The sequence below is a fragment of the Rattus rattus genome, chromosome 4 (genome assembly GCF_011064425.1).
Source record: "Rattus rattus isolate New Zealand chromosome 4, Rrattus_CSIRO_v1, whole genome shotgun sequence".
NCBI classification, from domain to species: Eukaryota; Metazoa; Chordata; class Mammalia; order Rodentia; family Muridae; genus Rattus; species Rattus rattus.
In genome coordinates this window covers 110,940,368-110,965,817 of record NC_046157.1, presented here as the reverse complement: position 1 = coordinate 110,965,817, position 25,450 = coordinate 110,940,368, and the positions used below count along the sequence as shown (strand labels likewise).

Below are 25,450 nucleotides of genomic sequence, written 5' to 3'. Positions count from 1 at the left end.
TTATTTAATAGATACGATTCTTAGTATTAAATACTGCACTGGCTAAAAATGAGAGCATTTGGCGTTCACTCTGATAAGGCAGATTCTTCTGTTCCTAACAAGCTGTGGTCAGTTGCTGTTACTCTGTCTAACAATTCACACACCGGAAAGTCCGTGTGTCACAGTCATCCCTGGCCTTACGTTATCTTGTTACGCCCTTTATATGATTAAAACAAACAAGCAAAAGTAACCCTAGAAGTCCCCTTCTGAGGAAAGAGCTGAGAACCTTTACAAACGTGTTTATTTAAAGTACTTGGTCGCCAAGTTGGTTAGGTGGGCAGACAGGGGATGTCTTGGTAAGGAACTGTGGTTGCTGTGCGAGCCTAAGATCCAAGTTTGAATCCCCTGAGCACTCACAGAGACACCAGGCGCTGTGCATGAGCCTTACATGGCAGAGACAGGAAGGTCAAGGTGTTTTGTTGGCTGTCAGCCTAGCTATTGGAACACTGAGAAATCCTATCTCAAGGGATTCAGGCAAAGTGCTAGAACAGGATGCCTGATGTTTTCCTCAGCCTCTGCATGTGCAGAGGTGCACAATACTGACATACACAACCACACACACACACACACACACACACACACACACACTTCAGTCAAGCATTCGTCTCTGTCGCTCTTGATTTCATCTCAGTGAGCGTTCAAACACGACAGCTTTTGATAATGACGATGTACTAAACAGAAACCTTTGCACTTCTATCCCTGAGACTTCCCAGAAGACCTATGAAAAGCCATGTAAAGTATTTATTCTTTCACCTAGTACAGAAAACAAACACCGAAGCTTGTGTGGAGTGCTACTACTGGTGGATGGCTTGAGAAGAGACACCAGGAGCTAAGAGGTGCTTAAGTTTTCCTGGGCGGAAGCCATAGGGGTAAAGTGACAGTGATATTTCAGAAACTACAGTCTTGTGTGTTGCCTGGTGACAGGGAGGTGCCTGGCTGTCCCTGAGTGATGTCACTTGCCAGAGCCCTGGTGCTGCTGTGTGTTGCATCAAATAAAGGAATGGTGTCATCAATCCTCATGCCACTGATGTGCAAAATGCTGGTGGGGTCTCAGCTTGGCCTCATTAAGTAGGAATCTAGCTTTGTGTTTGAAAATTATCACCGTATTAGTTATTATAATAGAAAGACTCTGACCAAAGCAACCTAAGGTAGAAAATGTTTTGGGTCTTGTTGTTTGTTTTGTTTGTTTGATTATAGTTCCAGATAGAATTCACCATAGCCACATCCAGGGAAAGGACGACACCAGGGTGAGAAGTTGGCTGACCACACACAGGAGTTGGGGGCTGGGGGAGAAAGGAAGTGGAGTAAGGCTATAAAATCTCAAAGCTCACACCCCCCCCCATGACATACTTCCAGCAAGGTTCCACATCCTAAAAGCTCCAAAACCTTCCCAAGCAAGTTCCGAGGTCAAGAGTTCAAACCTACAAGCGAATGAGGGACTTCTCTGTCCAGCTGCTCCAAAGACTAAGGAGGCCCTTACAGCCCCCTGCCCTCTGTCATACACAGTGCATGGCACAGTTTCGTTGTTGTTGTTGTTGTCTCATCCTGATGCTTCAGCTGCCAGCCTGAATGTTGGTTCTTCGATAAGAAGATGGGCTCAGAGCCGGAAACGACCCTGCCAGATGTGCCCAGGTGCCTACTTCTAACTAAGCCAGGAATTGGAGAGTCCTAGTGGGAAAGCAATGACTACAAGCAGGATGGAGCTGAGTAAGAATTTTTCAAAAACCGGGTTGGGGATTAAAGTCCGTGGCAGGGAGCTTCCCCAGAAAGCCCAAGGCCGTGGGTTCGGCCCCCCACTCCAAAAAAAAAAACAAAAAAAAAAAAAAAAAAAAAAAAAAAGAATTTTCAAAAACCAAATGAGAGGGTTGTGGAGGTTTTGCCCAGTGCATAAGGCATTTGCTGTGTAAGCACGAAGACCTCAGTTCAGCTCCCTGGCCCTCATGCTAAAAACAAACAAACAAACAAAAAACCAAGCACAGCACCATGTGCCATGCAAGGGCAGAAATAAGGAGTTGCTGGAACTTACTCCACCTGCCTAGCTTGAGATTCAGTGAGAGATCTGGTCTCAAAGGAGTAGGAAAGAGAGCAGTAGTCCTCTGGCCCAGGCACGAGTACCTGCACGCAAACCCATCCATACATTTGCACACAAAGAAAACCAATGTGCTTAGGAAGGATGGCCCTGGTTTTTACTGGGAACACTGCTGACATTTTAATGCAGTATTTCTGAATTCAGGAAGAGCTCCTTCCAAAAATGAATGATCTTTAAACCCACCGACAGCCATTTAGACCCTGCTTTTAGAAACTGAAGCCAAACATTTGTATACATTGTTATAAGTGATATTGTCTCCCTACTTTACTTCCCCAGACTGACCCCAGAATTTGAGAACTCTTCTTGGCTATTCTTATTTTCCTGGGAATATAATTACAGGTTTAGTAAGACATCTGTCCTCCCTCAAGAGCCCTCATATCTCTCCAAGAACCTGTATGCAGTTAATGGTAGCTGTGGGAAGGAGAGACATTTTCTTCAGTGGTGTAGCCACTGATAAGATGCTTATATTGTATTAACAGCTCATCATCTATACTCTAGCAAGCAACCTTTCATCAGACCACACACACACACACACACACACACACACACGCACGCATGCATGCACGCACGCACACATGCACGCACAAACATGCACGGCATCAATGTAGAAGGAAGGTTAATTAGGAAGGAGAATGAAGGTAGTAGGAAGTGAAGGGAAGGGTATTAGGATGGATATGCCTAGAACATTGTCTACATGCATGAAAGTATCATAATGAAACCCATTATAACATAAGTAAGATTGATACACAGTAACCAGAGTCTGTTCTCCTTGCTAGGAGGGCAACTATTGAAGGTACTCATTACCCAGCCCAGGCTGCAGCAGCGCCTTTAAGAATGATGTTCTGTTAAAGCAGAGCACCCAAGCAGCTGTAAGCCACTAACGGCAGCCTTTATGGTGGGACACTTACAAAGCCTTCCCGGAAAGGCTGGCCTCTTTCCTGGCTCACAGATCCTCAACTTTGCAGACTAGAAGGGAAAGTCACTCTTTCTAGCAGGCTCAGAAAGCTTAGTATATTTTCGAAACATCAAGAAATAAAGAATTGCGGCCTTGAGTTGGCTCCACTGCTAAAGCTGTCTACTACCAGATCTGAAAACCTGGGTTCCACCCCTGGGTACCACATGGTGGAAGGAGAGAAAAGACCCCCTCGAGTTTGTTCTCTGACTTCCACATGTGTGCCATGGCAAGTGCATAGGGTGCATACACACAAAATAAATAAATATTAAATAAATAAATGTAATATTTTAAAATAAAGTTTAAATGCTCAGAACTTAGATAGCAAACAAAACAAAACAAAACAAAACCAAGTGGAATCCACAGAAATGGATAGATATTACAGTTGGTATCTGGTGAAGAGTTCTTGGCTTGGCTTCCCACCTCCTCAGATGCCTGTAAATGGGAAGTTCTCATATTGTCAAGATTTCGGTTTCTCCTAAATTCTCCTACCAAAAAATTCCACACAAACTACTTCACAGCATAACGAAAATTGTAAACAAAAGGATTTCAAAAGACATAGAAACCCTCAAGTAATTCAAACAGGAGCAAACTGGTGAACCCCGCTCTCAGGGGGCTTTTGTAATAGGTGCCATATTGGCTACTTCTCTGTCGCAGTGACAAAATACAATTAACAAAGCCAACGTAAGGGAGCTCGTCTTGGCCTCTGGTTCCTGAAGGATACATGCCCACAATGGTTGGGAAGGCAGAGCAGCAAAAAGTCGAGAGATGACATCTTAACCACACAGGAATCGGAGAGAGTCAGTAGGAAAGAGATGCAGCTCTCAAAGCCCACCTCAGTGACATACACCCTCCTGCAAGGGTTCAGAGAGCTCTTCACCCGATTCGAACAGCACCACCAACCAGAGACCAAGTGTTCCAATACGAGAGCTATGGGGGAGACTTCCCCTTCAAACCACAACGGGTACAAAAGGAATCAGTGCAGAATGATGGTCTCGCCCTTTCTGATACGGTTTCGATGAAGCGTAGGCGGCCCTCAAATCCTCAGTCCTCTACAGATGTGTGCCACCACACCCAGCTGTGCTGGGATCTCCGTGAGGACAGGAAATGGTTCTATCATCATCTCTAGTGTCTACTGAGTGCCCCAAGCCAAACATTAATACCACCATCATGGATGCATCAGCAAGCAAGGGCCAGGCATGCAGCTGAAGTCTGTAGAACACGGAAGAAGTGTGAGGTCTGTCCTCAGAAGAACTCACACGACGCAAGCCAGGCAAAAGCCCAGGAAGTGAGGCACCCAGCCTGCCCAGCCCTGGATGGAGAATGGTGTTCATCGGATGACACATCCAGGACAGGAATGGAAAAAACTAAGGCTAAGTGACAGCTGAGAGCTCTGGAAGCCACAGGGCTAAGGGTAGGGATGTGGGGTGGTGAGGGGAGGGAGATGGTGGAAATCCCACCCTCTAATCTATAGTCCTTTCTCAGGTATCTCTCTGGAAGTCTCCACAGGAAGACTGGGGACATTTCGGGGTAAAATGTCTATACTAGACATTTAAATTTGTAGAGACAAGTAGGCCCCAAAGTTCCTACCTGTTCTCATTGCTAATGCTGTCTGCACTTGCTCCCTACTTGCAGATCCAGGCCCTAGGGCGGTTCTTACTGCTCTTTCTGGGAACTTTCCAAACCACTTGGCAAAAATATAATTGCACGTGGTGGGTATTTTTTTTTGTTGTTGTTTTTGAGACACAACCTTATGTAACCCAGGTTTGTCTCAAATCTAACCACCCTTTGTTTTTATGGTGCTGGAGTGTGGTGTCAGGCTTCCGTCACGCACATTAGGTGAGCATTTTACCCGCTGAGCCATATCCTGGTCCCAGAGATTACTAAGCTAAGGATTAGCCAGGAACACCTTCCTAGCAATCATCTTCTTAAGAGATAAGTTCAATTCTCAAGCCAAGGCTTTGTTGCAGAGCCAGATGACCGAACAGAAAACGGCATGTTACAAATACCAGCTTCGTGGGAGTGTCCAGCTCAGAAAGACCCCTCTACTCTCAGACATGGGGCTTCACAGAGTTTACTAGAAAAGGTTCATGGTGGCTTGAAAGTGTAATGTCCCTCCAAGGCTCATGCTGTAGACATTCACTCAGTAGCTTGTGGGATGATTCCGAATTGTATAGTCTTTTAGGAGATGGGAAATTGCAGCGGAAGTGGTTCCCTAGGAGTTGGGGAGCCGTGAGGGTTATATCCGGCTACTGTTTGCAGCCAATTGCTTGCTCCCTGGCCTGCTGAGGTGTGAGGAGAGTCAGGCACACGCCACTGCCACGGACTCCAACCAGAACACCCACCCGTCTGACACTATAACCCAAACAAGCCTTTAGGTGGCTTCTATCCAGCATGCTGTAACAGAGGCATCAGAAAGTGCATCAGGCATTTTATTTCAGTCTTAAAATCATTTATAGTTCATTTAAAAATTTCTCTTCTCTTGATACTATAGAAAACCAGCGGGGTTGGGGATTTAGCTCAGTGGTAGAGCGTTTGCCTAGCAAGCGCAAGGCCCTGGGTTCAGTCCTCAGTCCTGGCGGGGGGGGGGGAAGAAAACCAGCAACCAAATGAATGAAGTATTGAAGGAAGTGGGTCAGGCCAATGTTAATTATAGTAGGGGGTAACAAGGATTCATCTGCTTAGTTTTAGAGGGCACTGATAACCAGGTCTTGCCCAAGGTAAACCATGATGCTCCCCACCCTCCCTCCATATAAAAAAAGGAGGAGTCATGAACCTCTACCCAAGGCTAATGGTGATTGAAGGATGTAAGACATTTTTTTTTAGTACTAAAGTCACTAGTAAGGTACCCATAGTCCTGCACACACGATCCTGTAAGCAACCCTAACGAAATGCACACGCACACGCACACGCACACATACTCTTTTGCCTGTCTCCTCCATCCTGATAATGTATTTCTCCTCCTCACCTGACACATAGACACAGACCTGTGACTTGGGGTTCTGTTTTGCTGTAACTGCTAAAATTCCATAACCCTGGAGAACGTGTGAACTGCTAAGGCAGTATTCTAAAGCACTCCGCACCCAACACACACACCACAACACAGCCCATCAACCCGGGCCTGAAACAGCTCAGATATGGCAAGTCACTGGCTTCCTCTGATCCTGTTTAGGGCTTGATCCCTCCCTCCTGCATCCCTCCCTAGCGGTCTCTCTCCGGCTCAGATCGCTTCATCTGAGATGAAAATCCTTAGAGAGTTACTGAAGGGCTTGTTTTCTCAGTTCTCAGCAAGGATGGCACACACCGTAGGCGGGACGAAAATGAATTCATGGAGTTCTGTGGCTGTCTCTGTGATCGGGAGCAGTTCTGCCTAGGAATCTAGAGGAGAAACACTGGCGGTGTCAGATTCTCACACCAATCCACAGCATACAGAGGGACCTTCAAACTTCAGCACCCATCCCTGCTCAGGCAAGGTTTTACCACCACAGCAGGGAACAGGGGGTAGAGGATGGTACTGGAGCAGAAAAGGATGTGACTGGAACCTCCCTCCCCAGTACCTCAGGATGCTGTCCAAGGATGCTCTCTCGTCTGTATATAAGATATTTAATAAACCAATTAGCGTGTGGATCTGAACGTATATATCATGAGAACTGTATAGTAGCTCAGGTTACAAATAAAGCCACAGATAGAAATAGGATTGAAAAATAGTTTTGAAGCTTAGTGTGAGTTTGATAGAATTCATGGTAATTCGGTGTCAGCTGGTAATTAATATATTCTGCATTAGAGTAAAAAATAACAGCAGAGGTATAAGGCTTAGAATAATTGAAATTTTAATTGATGTAGCATATAAGGGAAAGTTAATATATTTGGATTAGTCACAGAGATAAAGATTAGTATTATAAGTAGAACAAAGATTACAAGAACCGAGGATGTAACTATATTTATTACTTTTATTTGGAGTCGCACCAAGGCTTTTGGTTCCTAAGACCAATGGATTACCTCTATGCTATAAAAGTAAGAAAACTGTGTGTTTAAACCTGGGGCCATGAGTTAGCAGTTCTTGCACGCTCTCTTGGCGAATAGGGAGGATTGTTTCCTGTTATTGGATTCACAGCCTAATGGTTTTTGTAAACTATACTTGCATAGTGTTAAGCCTGTAATAGGTTTAGGATCAATAGTTAATAATATGAATTAATATTATAAGTGGAATAATATCAAGAGCTATGAATGCAAGTCTCATGTATGTGAAGATGGTAAATTATTTATATGATTAGTTAGTTTGCCTTGCTGGGTTATAATAATACCTTTCCAGATACCTCAGGGGTCCTATGCCATGTGGGGGGATCTGACATTGGCCGTGGAGGCTCAAACAACCCTGAATAAAATCGCTCTCCAGTCTGTGGTCACATATTGCACTCAGGACAGCTCAGAACCACTCAAGAAGCAGCTCTGTGCTGTGTCTTACCTTGTGCCCCAATCTGGACCTGGAGGTAGATGTCACCATTGCCTCTGAGACTCATCACCCTGCCCCAGTGCCCTGGGTTGGACTTGGGGGGGTGTCTTTGGACCTCAAGTCTGCCTAACACATCCTGCCATCTCTGCTACCCGAATCTGTCTTATTGGTACATACATCCTGGGACAGAAAGAAAAGGGAAGGGGACTGTTTGCTCAGGATTGATTAAAGTCTCTCTGAGAGTTTTATTTCCTCGGCGCTCAAAAAGGTTCTATTTAAGTTCAAAAAGAGGAGAAACCGCTTCTGGGGGAGTGAGTCATCAAGGGATGAGAGTAGAAAACGGAACCTTGTGGCTGAAGACAACAGTTGGGGTATCAGACTTTTCCGAATGTCGTGTGTCTGTTTTGAGAGACAGAGTACAGATGGGAGTTTTGGAATACTAAAAGCTGAAAGTATTTCCTTCCCTTTCCTAAATCTGCTAACGTTCGAATGAGGTTCATGTGCCGCACGCCCCCCACCCCCCATCGCTCTGCTGGAGCAACTTTTATTTTACCCCTCTTCAACATAGCCCTTGCTCCATCCTAGGGGTGGTAAGTGGGGGGGGGGCGGGTAGGACGGGAATGGAGTTGCTGCCCTTGCTCCTGTCTGTCTGTCTTTGATGCACACTCTAGTCTCATCCCTATGCCTGGGTGGGGCCTTCATGGTCCCCTCAATCCTGTCTGTCTGGCTCTGGTGCACACTTCAGTCTCACCCCGACGCCTGGGTGGGGCTGGCAGCATTCTCAGGCTGAGCATTGCAGAGCAAGGAATAACGGGTTCACTCCCTCCCTGATTTCCCAACAGCAGCTATCTTCCTTCACAGCACTCAATGCTGAGCGCCCCAACGCCCGAATATAAAGAAACCAACCCAACGATTAACCAAAGATAGATCGGTGATCACCACCCACGAAGTCGCTCCTGACTGTCTCACTCCAAACTCTTCCTCCCTGTCGGCACCCAGAATTCTGTCCTTCACGTACATCGGGAGCACTAGGGAGCACACAGTACTGGGAGACACCAGAGAATCCATCCCATCTGGAGAAACTTCACTTTTGTTGCAGAGCGCCCAGGTTGGGCGCCTCCATCTAAAACTCAGACCCACATACTCCCCAGTTGGGGGTGAGGGGAGGTGGGGAAGGGCTGCCCACACAGAAAGGGGACAAGAGGCTGCAGACAGTCAAGAAGGGGTCTAGAGGAATCAACTTCCAGTCTCACTTTAAGCACCCTTTGGGTAGCTGCAGCAGAGATGTGGCGAACAAGTAGCCCCTGCTAATTAGCCGATCGGAGAAGGGACAGGTAGGTGGTCGGGCAGCTCTAAGCAAAAGGCGGCAGAAGGGCAAGCCGTGGGGGTAGGGAGGGGGTCAGGAGATAGAAGGGGAAGCAGCGAAGCGCGAGGGGAGGCTGCGGTGAGGCCAAGGGGTGCGGGAGAGCAGGCGGCGCCCTTACCCGCGGAGGCCGAGCGCAGGCTCTCCAGGCTCCGGGAGCGCGACGGGGCGCCGCGCATGCCTGCAGCGCGGCCGCCGCACACTACGCCGCTGCTGTCCGAGTCGGAACCGGGGGACACCCCGGTGCTGCTGCTGCTGCTTGTGCCCAGATCGCCGCTGGTAGGGCCACTGGACTCGCTGGGGCAGCGCGGCGCCCCGGGGCAAGCGGCTCCGAGCTCCAACCACAGGCCGGCGGGGTCGCGGACAGCATCCCCGCCGCACAGCCGTGGCTCCGGGTCCCCCGACATCGCGGGGCTCCTATAAGCGGGCTCCCCGCGGGGCCCCGGGTGCGGGCGCGGGACCCCGTCTGGACGCTGCCGGGCGGCCACCCGGCAGGGCGCGGAGCGCGTGGGCCCCGCTGCGGGTCGCCGGCCGGGCGGCGCGCTCTCGCCCGCGCGCACGCAGACCTGGGGCGCGGACGCGGGCCCCGGGCCGCCCTGGGTCCTCACCGTGGCCGCTGGCATCGGCGCGCGGCCATCAGGGAGGAGAATGCGCCCTGCTGCGGAGCGGGCGGGCGAGCGCGAGGGAGGCTCGCTCCTCAAAGGCTGTGACAGTCATTTCCCCCACCCCCAAAGTGCAATCAAAGGGCCCTCCAGCAAACGACACCTGGGACACCCCACACACACACACCGCAGCCACCCACGCTGGCCTGATGACGAGCTCGCCTGGGCGCGCCCTCGTGCACAGGTGAGCGGTGACCGCGGCCCTCTTGACCGCAGTGGTGCCACGAACGAACGGGCCCTATAAAATAGTGTCACAGTTCACGCCAAATAGTTTGACCACACGTGAGCAAAGTTCAGCAACAAACAAAAAAACATGGATGATGGCAGGTGACAAGGAGTCAAGGGTCACTTGTCCTTTCTGAGAAGGATGTCAGTTGCATATGTGGATTCTTGGAATATGCCTGAAGGATGGTTATAACGAATTACAAAATCAGAAGCAAGATGATGGGGACACCTGGTCTGGCCTGGAGGCTGAGAAGTGTGAGGGGAGGTCCTGATGGAAGCTGACCCTCTCTTCCCTTTCCCTCCTCCCACGCCCTCCTAGCAACAGCACTCTCTGTTCTTGCAGTTCCACTCCAGAGTGCCGCAGCCATTTCAGATGAGAACGACACTGGGCAAGGCAGAAGAGCATGCTCTCGTGTCCTTGCATCCCGAGAGCTTATTTCTTGAGGCCACTGTCATCCCTAATTGGCATGTGCTCTTTGCTCCGAACCACCAGGAACCTTCTATGTTCATAGATTCCGGCTCCTATGCCCTAGACACTCCCTCCAGGGTTTTAAGTTAATTGTCAGCTCTGAACAATTACTGGTGTCGGATTTCATTTGATGGACATTGGAGGGTGTCTTAGCCATGCCCTTAGTCTATTTTACTCATTTTAGGGGTGTGGGGAGAGTTCACACACTTCCTGGTCCCTTCATATCCAGCTCCCATCTTTCAGACCCTGTTTTCCTCCTTTCCTTAACTGGAGAACAGCTGTCTCCTTTTCCTGCTTCCCCGATTCAGTCTGTCTGCACAGAGGGCCACCATCTGTAGTTCTCCTAGGTTGTCCTCTGAGGAAATATACAAAAAGGGTTCTCTGCCACCAGCGTGAGCCACACTCCCTCCATGCTGCCCTCCCTGTCTGCACGTGCATGCAGGTCTACCTCCCGAGTGTCAGTCGAGGCTGGTTGTTTCCCTTGTGTGTGGAAGGCAGCTTCCAGAGAGAGTCCTGCTTCCCACAGAGCCGCCAGAGGGAGCCTGAGAATGTAGATCACGTCTCCTGCATCACTTTTCCCCAAGGCTTCCTTCTACACCCCAGATGACCCCTAAAACCTCCATAGAACATGGCTGAACTGGTTTCTGTACCACCTCTGCCCCAACCCCATCCTCACCATTCCTGTCCTGACTCTGTTCCAGCCACGGTGGATAACCTACTTGTTGTCTTGCCTCTCTCTGGGTTTCTGCACATCCTGGCCCTGGCTTGCACTGCTCTCTACAGTCTATGGTATTGGTTCCTCAACCATCCCATATGTGATATGGTTCCTCAGCAAGATGATGTTGGTTTCCTTCCAGAACTTGCTTCCACTGATTGGTTGGCCATTCCCCGCTTATCCCTTTTCTGAGCTGAGCACATGACGTCTCACCTAGTCGTGTTCCTAGAGTGTGCACAGCACTGGCCACAGGCTGTGTGTTCTGTGAGTATCTGTGGAGGGATGAATGGCATCTGGAGCTGGGCAAATGCTCAGCTGGGTAGGAAAAGGAGATCTTTGCTCTTTCAGGCCACAACTCTGAGGAGAGAGAAGTGTACTCTGGGGCTTACGGTGACACATGTCAGGTGGCAGTAACTTGAGCAGTCTAGCCTGTGCAAGCCAGTGGACACCACACACCTACAGGGAGCCCAGTTCCATTTCAGATCTCCCCCAGACTTTAGGGAACTTCAATCAGGTGGCCAGCCTCAGCTGTCCCTTGGGGAAGGTTGGAGGTCCCTGGAAGCAAAAGCCCCAGCATGGGGAAGAATCTCTGTTTCTTTCCTAAGAACACAACAATAATGACCATCTGTGTGCAAGGCTTCTTAGGAAAGGGATTGTAAGGTTTGCCCCACCGTGAGGGAGATTCTACAAGCCCACTGTGGCTGTTTGATTAATGTCCTCATCCGGTGGTACTTTCTGGGAGGTTATGGAACCTTTAGGAGGCAGAGCCTTGTCAGAGGACATAGGTCACTGTGGCGTGCCTTTGAAAGTCTGGGAAGTCTCCAGATCTTTTTTTGCTCTCTAATTCCTGTACCCTGCTGTCAACCTCTGCATTCTTCTGCTACCCAGAATCAGAGCAGCCGTGGATTGAAATCTCTGAAACTTTAAGTTAAAAATAAACCATCTCCTCCTTTAGTTGCTATGCCAGGTAATTCCTGAGAGTTCGAAGAGCTCTTGACATGTCAAGCGTACAGGCTTCATTTCTGATAGTATTAAGATGGATGGGAAGGGCTGGAGAGATATCTCAGTGGTTAAGAGCACTGACTGCTCTTCCAGAGGTCCTGAGTTCAATTCATATATATGCAACCACATGGTGGCTTATAACCATCTGTAATGGGATCCAGTGCCCTCTTCTGGTGTGTCTGAAGACAGCTACAGTGTACTTGTATAAATAAAATAAATAAACCTTTAAAAAATGGATGGGAGATTCCCTTGCCATCACATAGTAGGCCTATAAATTTTTCAATGAGGTATGTAGGTAGCATGTATATCTTAATGCATGGAATGCATTCATGTTTGTATATATCTGTCTGAAGTAACAGTGACATCATGTATCAGAAAGGTCAGAACAGAAAAGTTAGTATGATTTGATGAGGTGAAAGGTCATGATGAACCAGTGGCTCCATGTGGAAACAGAAGGGGTCAGAACCTGTCTGAGCCTACAGATCCATGTCTGTCTGATCTCTCTCACCGTTAGCCCGGTGTGTCAGTTTCTGTGACAGAGCTGGACAGAAAGAAGCTCAACAAAGACCAATCTGGATTTCAATCTAAATTGTCTCTTCCTGGCTTTACTTAGCTTAGCTTTCTGGACAGCGAGTAGGGCTATTTTCTAACTGTTTCTGCAGGATGTCTGTGGGGCTGCATGGGGTGATATGATTGACGGCTTGGCAGGATTTAAAATCAGCATGAAAACCTGATTCTGGGCATGCCTATGAGAGGCTTTGTAGACGAGGCTAATAGACTGGGAAGACCCTGTCTAAATGTAGATGACACCATTCCATGAACTAGGCTAAACAGGAGAAAGCAACCTGAGCACCAGCCATCACCACTCTCAGTTGCTGCTGTGAATGCATTATAACCAACTGTCTCACCCTCCTGCCGCCATGCCTCCCCCACCATGATGGACAGCACTCTTGAACTGTGACCAAGCAATCACTTCCTTGAATTGTTCATTGCCGGGCATTTTGCCACAGCATTAAAAGAGTAACTGATCTTAAATGTGGGACACCTGAAACAATGTCTGACATGCAATAAACATATATTAGGCATGCTCCACGGAATGTCTACAATATTACCCAATAAGTACTATAATTACCTGAATGCTACAATTAAACCTAAATGTGAGTAAGCCAAGGTTATGTTCCCCGGGAGCAGTGGAATTGGCCCAGGGTTTCCCATCCTTACCTGGACCACTGTGGAACTATCATTTCCATTATTTTTCCCCTTTGAATATTCCCAGATGTTGGAATATCATCGCCACCACAGACAGTGTTACCATGAACCTACTGTGTACAGCAGAAGGCACAGCTGCTGGAGTTATGACGAGAAGTTTAGACAAGATGTGACATAAGCATTGTCGTCCAATTTATCTCCTCTGAGAACCTCACTGACAGGTTGTAAAAAGAGGCGAGACTAGAGTCAACAGCAGGGCCACCAGTAAGAGTAACCACCATGACACCAGAATAAAAGTTATAAACGCATCGATAGCCTCTGGGGCAGTGGTCCGGAAATAAAAATAGAGAAAATGAATTCAAGAATGGCAGTTGGCAGCTCAGCGAGGAAGGTGGAGCCTATGGGATCTGTACCCAAACTGTTCTACCATTGCCCTTCACAACTCAGTGAGGCTCAGCCTGCAGCCCCCTCTCCACCTAGCTTCAAAAGCCAGAGGTCCTCTAGGAGCAAGATGCCAGCATTTGGGGTTGGGGATTTAGCTCAGCGGTAGAGTGCTTGCCTAGCAAGCGCAAGGCCCTGGGTTCGGTTCCCAGCTCCGGAAAAAAAAAAAAGAAAAAAGATGCCAGCATTTCTTAGGCTCCTGCAGCTTCCCACAGTTGAGTCCTGGGACAGCAAGTAAGCACTGGGATTTCTGCTTTGACCCATAGAGAATACTCGCAGGGCTACTGAGTTCCATGGTGGAAAGGCAAACTCCAAGGACTTCAACCAGTGCTACTCCTGCCCTAGGGGAAAAGCTACGTTTCTTCCCAAAGGAACCGATCGCATTTGTAACCGAGCATGGAGATGTTTAAGCCTAAAGGTGCCTTCAAAAACAGTAGCCTAAAAACTAACACCCCCCCCCACCCCGGGAAACTGGATAGGGAACTGGATAAAGACAGCTGAAGTGGTCTGCCTGGAGTCAAACATTGAATCCTGACCCCAGAATGCATTCTTTCAAACAAACCAGAACTTGATTGGCTTGCTTAAATTTAAATAATATTTAAATAACATTTAAAAAGTTCCGCTGGGAACAATGGGGGGGGCAATCAGCTACCACTTAGGACAGTTTAATAATCAATGGGCTATGAAAAGAGAGGGAGAAACCCCGGTAAAGCCACTGTCATCTGATAAATGTGACCATGTGAGAGTTGCACTTTCCAGGCCTGTCAGAAATGTCCTGCTGTGGGAAGGGAAAGAAAAGTCCCTAAAACAATCACCTAGTTTATTAAGCAAGGAACTGACAATATCGAGTCCAGTCAGAGAGCAGTGCAACCAAAAGTAAAGCGAGGGAAGGAACAGGAAGGTGAAAGAACACCCAGACCACCGATGCTGCCTGTAAGAGCAGCCAATTACCATTTGTTAGGGAAAAACAAAGCAACAGTAACAGCAACAAACAAAAGGAAACAGCCAGGCCCAGAGAACCAAAAGAAACCATTATCAAAGAAGACAATGTTGTCTCACTTGATGCTCAAACAGAAAGACAATGTTGCCTCACTCACACAAACATAGTGTTAACAGAACCACACGCCAGTTCTGGAGTTAAGCACAAAAGCAGCAGTAAATTCACAAGAGGGCTCAATGGCAGGTCTGACTTGTGAGGAAGTTCCACTGGCTGTCAGGAAGAACATGTACAAGGCAGATGTCGGAGGGAATATCCTGTGGGTGTCTTTTTTAAGTCATTTGATTTATGGCACAGATTAATTCTGAAGGTCCTTGGCTGACTTTCTTGTCTGGATGGCCCATTGATGTTAGGTGGGTAAGGGGACTGTATCTGGCTCTCGTGGTCCATTTGTGTGTAATGGTGTTTGTTTTACGAAACTGACTGCACCCGTGTGTGCAGGTAGTGTACAGCTGTGTTCAGATACGTACAGCGTCGTGATTGATTGACTCCTTTTGTAACGTGTGATGATGACCTTCATCTCTTCTGACTACTTTTGGTTTGATTCCTGCTACGTCAGATATAAGTACAGGTATGCACGCTCATTTTATGTAATATTGCTCTTAAGCCAAGAGGCCAGTGCTAGGGAAGGAAGAGCAAATGGAAGTTTCACCTACTAAGGCTGAGATGACATAGTCGAGAACATGCTACTGTACAAGCTGGAGGACCTGAGTTCATTCCCCAGCACATACCTGGGTGTCATGGCATGTGTTTGAAATCTCAGAACTAGGGAGGCACTGACTGATAAATCCCTGGGGCTTACTGGCCAGCCAGCCTTAAGTGGTGACTTCTAGATCCAGTGAGGGACCCAGGCTCTAAATACAAGGCATCCAGTAGACAAGAAATGATACTTGAGGTTGACCTCCACACATATGGGCTCTCGTATCCACATCCACATGCATAAGCATGCACACACACACTGACACAATCACACAGACACAGGCACATATGCACATACAAGCACACAGACACATGTTCGTGCACACACACACATGAAGATTTTGGAGAGATAACTGTGAGAAAGAGTAGCCTTTCTCTTCAGATAATCCATCCTCCAAGATGGCCCTGACATGTGAACTCACCTTCTTACAAATGCAAAGCGTCATAATCTGCAGTTATTTCAGACCATGGTTTGATTCGGCGGCAGATAAATTCGTGCAGAATAAAAAAAAAAAATTAAGCTTCTGTGATGTGGGCCCCTGTCTTGAGCACACTCCGAAATCGTAATTGACCAGCCTGGAGAAGTGGCTCAGCGGTTAGGAACACCGGATGCTCTTCCGGAGGACCCTGATTGGATTCTAAGCATCCGCATGACATCTCACAACTGTCATTAACTCCAGTCTGAGGGGATCCGACACCCTCTTCTGGCTCCCAACAGCACCAGACACACACGTTGTGCTCGGACATACATGCAGGCAAAAAAGCCATACCCATAGACATAAACAAATTAATTAAAAATAGCCAATTCTCACCCAACCCAGATTGTAGCCAGCTCTGTGAAGCATCTCTCTGCACCAGCCCTGCCCCAGATACGGTTAGGGAAGAAGCTGGCCCTGGCTCATTTAGAGCCCTCTGCCCTTCGGGCATGATTCAGCCCTTTTGTAGGTGAGATGTATGATGTATGATGTTTACTGTAATTCTGGGAAAGGAACCAAGAGGCTGCTGTGTATAAAACTCAAGGAAAGGAGGTACCCATGGCTAGATCGGAGACAGCAAAGTACCTGGGTGCTTTCTCTACAAATGTTTACTGCAGACTACGTATCAACCACCCTGCATGGAATCCCCTTCCTCTGAGACCTACCTGTAAGAAGGGAGCTTCACTCTTCCACAGAGGCATGAGCTCCCCCATACCCCTGCCATGATGACTTTTCCTGATTTAATAACTCTTCTGGTAAATATCTTACTCAGAAGAACAGTTCTCCTCAGTGTCCCTCTTGAGGCCAAACCCGAGGCCTTTCCTAGCCAGGCCTGAGGACTCAGTCACAGCCTCTGCCCAATGCTGACCCTGCCCCTTCTTTGGGTACCAGGTGGTCCTTGATAGTTGAAGGTATGAGACCATTGTCAGAGCCTCTCACCTTTGGCTGCTTTTCCCTGACAAGCGGATGTAGCTATCACCACACCCGCACCCCCGTCCTTGACAGCACCCCCAGGAATATGGCAAGAGAAAGACGCAGAGCTCACCAGTGTTGGGCATGGGCTCTGGCCAGCCTGTGTGGTCCAGTCCCATTGGGGCACTCTGGGAGAGCAGGTGGCTTCTTCTAGGGAGGTGGAGACTCTGGAGAGGTGACCGTTGTCTTCCTCCAGCACTGGGGTAAGAGGCAAGAGGCAGAAGGCAAATGAAGAGACAGACCACGGGCTATTCCTACCAATTCCTAACTCAGCCAGCTGCCCATGAGCAGAGTCTACAACCAAAACGCACACTATTCTTAGAGGGACTGTTTATACCGAAACCCATGAGGGAGGTGACTAATGGAGTCTGCAGTGTGTGAGGACAGATCTGCATCTCTGACGAGACAGATTGCCTTCATCTCTGTGGAGTAAGGACCATAGAGGTGGCTGCATTTACCACCCCCGTCACTCTGACAGCCTTGCATTTCCTCGGAAGCAAACACTGATAATTTTACTGAATGCATATTCTACGGGGGACACGATTAATACAATGTAACTGGAGAGATGGTTCGCCTGCAAACCTGGTCTGACATAAGGAAGATCCAGTCATGGCCAACAACACAGAAATATGTGGTCTGACCTTAACTGGGTCAGTTACCAGAACAAGACCAGAGTCCCCCAGGATAATGCTCGTGACATTGACCATCGATTAGACAGGATCTAGAAACACCTTGGAGACAAATCTCTGGGCGTTTCTGTGAAAGCTTGTCTAGATTGGGGTCATCGAATTGGGAAGAATCAGCCTAAATATAGGTAGTGCCAGCCTCTGATTTGGGGCCCCATTCTGAATAAGAAGGAGAAAGCAAACTAAACATATATCTCTCCGATTCCTTGCTGTGAGCATAACACGACCTTAAACTCCCGCTGCCATCCATCCCCTCTGTAAGGAACTTCTCCTCAGACCTAAGCTGAAACAAATTCTTCTCTCTCAAGTTGCTTTTATCAGGCATCGGGGCACAGCTGTTCTAGAGAATAACAAAAAGCTCGGTGCCAAGCACTGTCAAGACATGAATGGCTGACACCATGGAAATCAGTGTACCTGTTCCTCGGGAAGCTAGGAATAGATCTACCTCAGGCTCCAGATACGCCACTCTCGGGCGTCTACCCAAAGGGCTCCACGTCCTACCACAGAGACCCTTGCTCATCCATGTCCATGGCTGCTCTATGCGTAACAGGCAGAAGTTAGAAACAGCCTGGATGTCTGTCACTGTTTAAAGAAAATGTAGTTCATTCACGCAATGGAATATTATTCCACTGTTCAAAAAACAACCATGAAATTCTCGTGCAAATGGATGGAACTTGAAAAATCATCCCAAGTGAGGAAACCCAGACCCCCCCCTCAAATGAATATATTTGGACTTTTTTTCTAATTATGGTTTCTGATTTTGAGTTTTTATGGCGTGTGTGTGTATGTATTATGCTTTTCTTAGTTTTTAGTTTGTTCCTTTTGTTTTATCCTTATTCATTTTATAATTATTATTATTATTAATTATAATTATTATTTACATGTTATCTTAGGAGAGAGAAATACCACATGGAGTCAGAAGGGTGGGGAGGATCTGAGGATGATAAGGGAGGAGAAACCGTGATCAGGATATATTTATATTGTAAAGTAACTTTAATTTCAATAAGAAGTAAAAGGAGCGTGCGCGTGCTCGAGCAGAAGTAATGGCTAAAACCTTCCCAGGTGGGATAAAGCCATTGGCACACAAACACGATGACATCCAGAAACGTTCAAATAGGAAGGCCTCAGTCAGTTCCAAGGGTCACTGTAAACTAACGACTTTCACGATTTACTGATTTAGGATTTAATGTTTATGTACGTGTGCACGTGGGTGCCTGAGTAATCCCGAAGAGGTCTTCGGATGTCCTAGAACTGAGTAACAGATGTTGTTAGGGTCCTTGCAAAAGCAGAGTTGTTTGTTTGGGTGAACCAGAGGCACCTTCACATGAGTGAACGCAAAGCCGAATTTCCACTTCCCAGGTACAAGATGACGTCCCTTCAAGCTCCATCTGCTGAAGTTCTGAGGCACCCTGCGGCTGGGGAGAGCAGAGCTGACAGGGAGACTAGGTCGGCAGAGCGGAGCCATCTTGGATGAATCCACATCCCTCTGAGAAGAGGCTCAGAGGATAACACCATGAGGATCCAGCTACCCACAGCACAGAAGAGGACTCTCCTGGGAGCCCAGCTACTCAGATGGGCAAGACCTTGCTGTCTGTGGGAGGGAGGGGAAAGCTCCTGGTGTAGCCTCAGGCTGCTCGCATATGTTGCAGTGAGAATAGACTGGGCTTCAAGGGGAGAGCTAAAATAGCCGAATCTAGAGCACCGAAGAAAGCCTGTAGTCGGGTAGGAGGTAACCAAGCTAAATGGAGGAGAGGAGGGATGAGGTTCTGAGCCAGTGACATGAGGCTAGCTGCCCCCACTGAAGCCCTTGAGGAACACATGTAAGGTGCGACTGTCCTTTCTTCATTTTCCGGTCTCTTCTGGTACTGCTGGCCAATCTAGAACTCTATGAAGAAAAGACTGGCCTAAAACCCACAGAAATCCACCATCCTCTGCCTCCCAAGTGCTGGGATTAAAGGTATGTGCCACTATGCCTAGTTGAAAAAAAAAACACCCCACAATTCTTCAGACATTATATAAATGGAGATTTCAGGGGAAGGGATGGGATGCTTATCTGGGGCCATGCAGGGCCATAGCCATGGTCATGGAGTTCAAGTCAGCACAGCAGTGAGGTAGTGACTGGGAGAAGACTTGTCCAGAGCAGGGGTCTTAATAACCTGGATTTAATGAAGTGCATTTGCATTTTGAAATGACCCATGTTTGCTAAGAAGCAGGTGGTAAATATGCAATGGATTATGGTTCTTCATTTTCTTAGTTCTGAAGAATGAGACTAACAGTCTGGTTTTCTTTTTCCTCTCTCTCTCTCTCTCTCTCTCTCTCTCTCTCTCTGTGTGTGTGTGTGTGTGTGTACCAGTGATTGAACATAGGACCTCCTGCATCCTAGACAAAGGCTCTACCACCAAGCTATAACCCCAGCCTTATTTTTACTTTGTATTTTGAGACAGAGTTTCACTAAGTTGCCAAGGCTGGCCTTGCAGACACCCTGAAGCCCAGGCTAGCCTTAATCCATCAATCCTCCTGCCTTAGCCTTCTGTGTCACGGGGACTACAAACAACTTGATTTCCCCATTCCTCCGGCTTCTTCCTAAAATCCAGACTCATAAGGACATCAATCCTGAAGACGCAAACTGACTGCGGAGAGAAGAGCTCAGACAAAGAGAGCAAGACCTGAGAGGAAGACGGTGTGCATCCAAACCTAGACTAGCATGACATCTCTATGTAAAACATGGCTGGCACATGGAGGGGATCACACAACGGTTTGGCAGTATGTCCTCTTCCCACATGCACTTTGGGTTAAGGAGGGCAGCCTTAACATGAGGCAATGGGAATAAGATATTATAAAATGTTAAACGAGTACAAATGAGTCAAGGATTTGGGAGGCCAGGGAGGCCAGGGATCCCCTCCCTCCCTCTTTTCCTTCTCCACTCGTCTTTTCCTACCCAGTCTGCATGGCAGCCTAGAACTGAGTGGATAGTCAGTACAAGAAAACTTACACACCCCTTCCCCTGGCATGCACAGCCATAAACCTGCCCACCATGACAGTGCACACTGGGGGTCTGTGAGGCAAAAGGGTGGAGGGAGACTGCAGCATCTTGCTCTCTTGAGTGGTTCTTTCCCCGGCTCTCCCTGCCACTAACGAATGAGTGGCATTCAGTGAGATCCAGGCTAAACTGGTAATGACTAGATCAAAGATGATAGCAACCAAATCAGTGAGATCCGGGCTAAACTGGTAATGACTAGATCAAAGATGCTGGCAACCAAATCAGTGAGATCCGGGCTAAACTGGTAGTGACTAGATCAAAGACGCTGGCAACCAAAGCCACCTTGTCTTGCATTTCTTCATCAGTCGGCACAAACTCGAGCTGGGCAAGTGAGCCCTCCGAAGATTCCCCTGTCTTCCTTCCCTGAGCCCTCTCCCCAGCCTCCACTGCAGAGAATCCGCTGCCACAGGTGAGCAGTCATGAAAAACCTTCAAGCCCTCTTCTCCCTCTCCTTTTTTTCCCTTGCTCCCTAACCATACACTAGCATCTGATTATGTCTGAAGCAGCCTCCACACGGGCATGGCTGAACCTGTTTCCCGTGCCCACCCACACTGCTGCTGGTGCAACCTTGTAGCAGCTAGGATCTAACTGTGGGTCCAGGAAAGAGGGTGGAGTCAAGAAACTTCCTTGGCTGTTTTCTTCAGCCCCACCCCTACCTTAGGAAGACTATATATGTGAGATACAAATATATGTATATATATGAAGACTATATATGTATAATTGAGCATATGCATATATGAATACTATATATACATATATGTGCATATATATGAAGACTATATGCATATATTTATATATATGAAGACACACACACATATGATTCTGATACTTTGGTGTATGACCTTCAAACCCCATACTTTCTCTCTCCTATGCGTTTTCTAGTTTTACAGAATGGAGGCTTGGCCATCAGGCTCTCCTCACTTTTACTTTGATGACAAACAGTGTCGCTATAGCAGGGATAGGATTTTTTGAGTCAGAGGTATCTTATACACGTTCCATTCTGTTTTAGAATCCAGAGAATCTAAATGATCCTCCAGTACTGAGAAGAGTGAGAGGAACTAGAACCCAAATACTTTGACTCCTAAACCAGCGCTCTTCCTGTTATCCCAGAACACTCAAAAGCAGCGTGCTGGGAGGCAGAAGGCAACCGTTTTTGTATGTTTGTTTGTTTTTTCATGAATAACGTCCATTAAGCCTCACATCCCTCCGTAACCAGGACAAACCATTAGAGGTAGTTGGCAAAGGAGGCTATGGCAGCGGGCACTGTTAGCAAGCAAGTCCTCCCTCCTTTTTTTTTTCTCCATTTCTTTTTCTGGAAAAAAAATGTTTTCCTAATCCCTCATGACGTAAACATAAGGCACAGTGGCCCAAGAATCAACACACCCAGAGGCAGAGAACGCATCTCCACCATTTCAGTCTCGGAGGAGGAGAGGGCTCAGGGTCGCCTGCGAGCTCGCTGGGGGCGAGGGAAGACTTTCTCTGGGGCAGAATCTATGGGGTGGGAATGGGCCACCAGTCACCAGGTTCTTCTCTGGTCCTGTATTTGGTAACTGCTCTTCCTCCATGGCTTCCGCCATGATGCAGTCTCCCTGAGTCAAGGCACATTTACCCTTTGTGAGGTTTCTTCAGGAGGGAGTCCAAACCTCCAGGCTTTTGTCCTAGGCTTGGATATGTGGCCTGTAGCTCTCTCAGGGAGGATACCTTCTTTCTCTATGAGGCCTGCTTCTCCTTGCTACTCTCCTCCGCAGGGTTCCCTTATTATTTCGAGGGCATGCAGGTGTCTGGAGTTAAGGGTCCAGGAAGTCAGCGGAGAAGGGATAAGCTTAGCTGCTGCCTCCACTCTTGTCACCATGGTTGCTCTGTCCCTGTTGTCTTTCCTCAAAGTCTTGCTTCGACTGCAAATAATTTCAACAGACCAGGATATCTTCTAACAAGACTGTTTCTCCCAGGAGACCATCCCAGACCACCCCAGAGACAAGGAGCGGAATGATGTCGTCACCAAGAACGGCTTCTTTTTTAGGAGATGTGAAGAACAAAGACTGCCCAGTAAGATTATCAGCACACAGACACCGGCAAGGTCGGAGGGGAGTGACCCCTGCCAAGAGACTAATATCGAGCAGACAGTCAAGGTCAATGACTAATGAAGTCAGAGTCAGAGATGGACAGAGTCAGGTTCCAACCAGCCCTAACTGGGTGGATAGCTTAGGGGCATAATCTTGATTGTCCCCCTGGTTGGGTATGTAGGTTCTCTGTTTGCTTGACTCATGAGAATTAACTGATCTCAAAGTTTCTGCCTTGGCCTTATAAAGGGCTTTAGGCAAGGAAGTTCAGAGGTCATTTCCAACTCCCTTCTCAGGAGTTCCTCTCACTTTTGCTTCAGACTCAACTCTGCTCAATTTTCACTTTCTGTGACTGTCCTGGATAGAGCCTGCTTCCGTCTAGCACACATACTCGCTGGTTTTGTGTGTCAACTTGACACAAGCTAGAGACATCAGAGAGGAAAGAGCCTCCGTTGAGGAAATGCCCCCATGGGATCCAGTTATGAAGCATTTCTTTAAGGTGGAGGGCCCAGCTCATGGTAGGTGGTGCTGTCCCTGCGCTGGTGGTCCCAGATTCTATAAGAAAGCAGGCTGAGCAAGCCATGGGGAGCAAGGCAGTAAGCAGCATCCCTCCGTGGCCTCTGCATCAGCTCCTGCCTCCAGGTTCCTGCCCTGCTGGAGTTCCTGTCCTGACTTCCTCCAGTGTCACAGTGATGGACTGTGATCTGGAAATGAGAGCTGAATTAACCCTGTCCTCCCCATTTTCTTTTCCTTGAAGTGGTAGAAAACTACCTAAGACAGCATACTCCCATGAGAATCCACATCCTGAAATCTCCATTGGTGTGAGGCAGGGGACTTAAAAGGTCAGCCTTTGATAACCTAGAGTATTCAGCTTCCTGGATCTTAAGGTCACACACAACTGTGTGCTATGAAAAGACCCCTTAATACTAAAAGACCTGGTCTTACTGATGCTCTGATTTTGGATTTTCAGCCTCCAGATATGTCTGTCTGCTGTGGTTTGTATAAGGATGCACCCCCCCCACCACAGGTTCAGATATTTGGATGCTAAATCCCCAGTTGGACTGTTGGGAAGGATGGCAAAGTGTGGCCTTGATGGAGGTGGGCACACGTCAGCCCCCTTCCTCCCTCTGCTTTGCCTGCTGCCTGTGGGTCAGTATCTAAACTTCTCTGCTACTGTTCTCCAGTGCAGTGCCTGCCAGCTTCCTGCCATCATGACCATGGACTAACCCTCGGAAAGCAGAAACACGTCCCCAGTTAAATGCTTTTTAATAAGAGCTGCCTTGCTCATGGTGTCTCTTCACAGCAAAAGATACTGTTTTGGGGAAGCCACACATTACTAGGGTGCCATTGTGAAGCCTGATGACATTGTGATGACACCATGATGATATCGTGATGACGTCATGATGACATCAGACCCTGTCTTCTTTATCTCACCAAATGATGTCATTCATCTTCTCAGCTGACACATACACAGGACATATCCAAGGACACATTAGACTCGTCCTAGCACTCCAGTCATCAATCATAATCAAGTACTAAAGGACAGTCATCAAATTCCAGATGGAGATCTTTTAAATACATCTGTGCTCTTCTCTGAGAGAAGCTGTATCATGTGGTGGTTAAAGAGTGGACTGGGAAGCCAGACTTCCTTGGTCCAAAAACTGTCAGTGTCTTTTATTACTAGTGTTAAACAGCCATTTCCCCCACTGAAGAATTCCTGCCTGGAGTGACTTCAGAATGTTCGGGAATATGAACAAGTTCTCATTAATTGTGAGAGCATTCCTGCAATGTGCGGCTCCTTCTGTTTTCTTGTGTGTGTGTGTGTGTGTGTGCTGTGTGTCTGTGTGTCTATGTGTACACACTGTGTCTCTGTGTGTGTGTCTCTGTCTGTGTACACTGTGTGTGTGTCTGTGTACACATTGTGTCTCTGTGTGTGTATGTGTGTGTTTGCTGTGTATCTGTATTGTATGCGTACACAGTTTCTCTGTGTGTAGGTGTACATACTGTCTCTCTCTGTGTGTACACTGTGTCTGTGTCTGTGTATGTCTACATACTGTGTGTCTGTGTACACATTGTGTCTGTGTGTATACGTGTGAACTCTGTGCGTCTGTGTCTACGTGTATGTGTGTATGTGTGTACATTTATGTGCACATTTGCACAGGTGCACATACACATGTACACGTGTGTGGAAGCCTGAGGTTGACAATCCTTTCTCCCTTTGGCACTTTATTTGTTGAGATAACATTGCTCTACTGATCCTACAGCTCACAAACTGGCTCAACTAGCTGGCCAGAAACCTTTTGAGATCTGTCTGCCTCTACATCCCAGCTCTGCCGTCACAGCCGTGTGTGGCCACGCCTGACTTTTAATGTGGGTACGCTTTACCCACTGAATTATCTCCCCAGCCCATCTCTCAGTAAGCTATCTAAAAGCGAAGTTAGTAAGTGAGCTACAATCGAGTGGAACAGGTTTCTGTCCATCTGTAGACGGGCCCTGACTTAAGATGTTCCACTTCAGAATGGTGTGAAAGGAACGTGTACAATTAGCGGAAATAGCCTTTGACTTTTGAATCTGGGTCTTTCCTTGGGCTGGTGCTAGGCAGTACAGCGCCCTCTGGTGGTCACAGGAGAACAGACGCCCCAGCAGTACTCCGTGCTCTGCACATGTGCATTAGTTGGTATGAGGTATGAGGTGTGAGGGGTTACATCCTGATAACCCCATCTAAGCCAAGAATCGCCAGCATTCCCAAAGTCCCTGACATCTTCCTGACTGTTCTGGTCTCCATCTTGGTTATCATGTTTCCAGTGGTGGGCTAGAAGGTCAAAATCAGTGAATACAGAGCTGCTGCTTTGAGCAGGGGAAGAGGTAGGGCCCAGTGATTTTCTGCTTATACTTTGAGGA

General features: G+C 47.8%; 1 protein-coding gene across 1 annotated transcript in view; it reads right to left on the bottom strand.

Annotated features, from left to right (window-relative positions):
• Positions 1-25,450, bottom strand: part of Arhgef4 (Rho guanine nucleotide exchange factor 4) — a 91,747-nt gene that overhangs the window by 56,009 nt on the left and 10,288 nt on the right. Inside the window, exon 3 of the mRNA XM_032900910.1 lies at positions 16,837-16,961. Within this exon, the coding sequence (XP_032756801.1) occupies positions 16,837-16,882 (46 nt within the window). The 5' untranslated portion in view covers positions 16,883-16,961. The remainder of the gene's footprint in view (positions 1-16,836; positions 16,962-25,450) is intronic.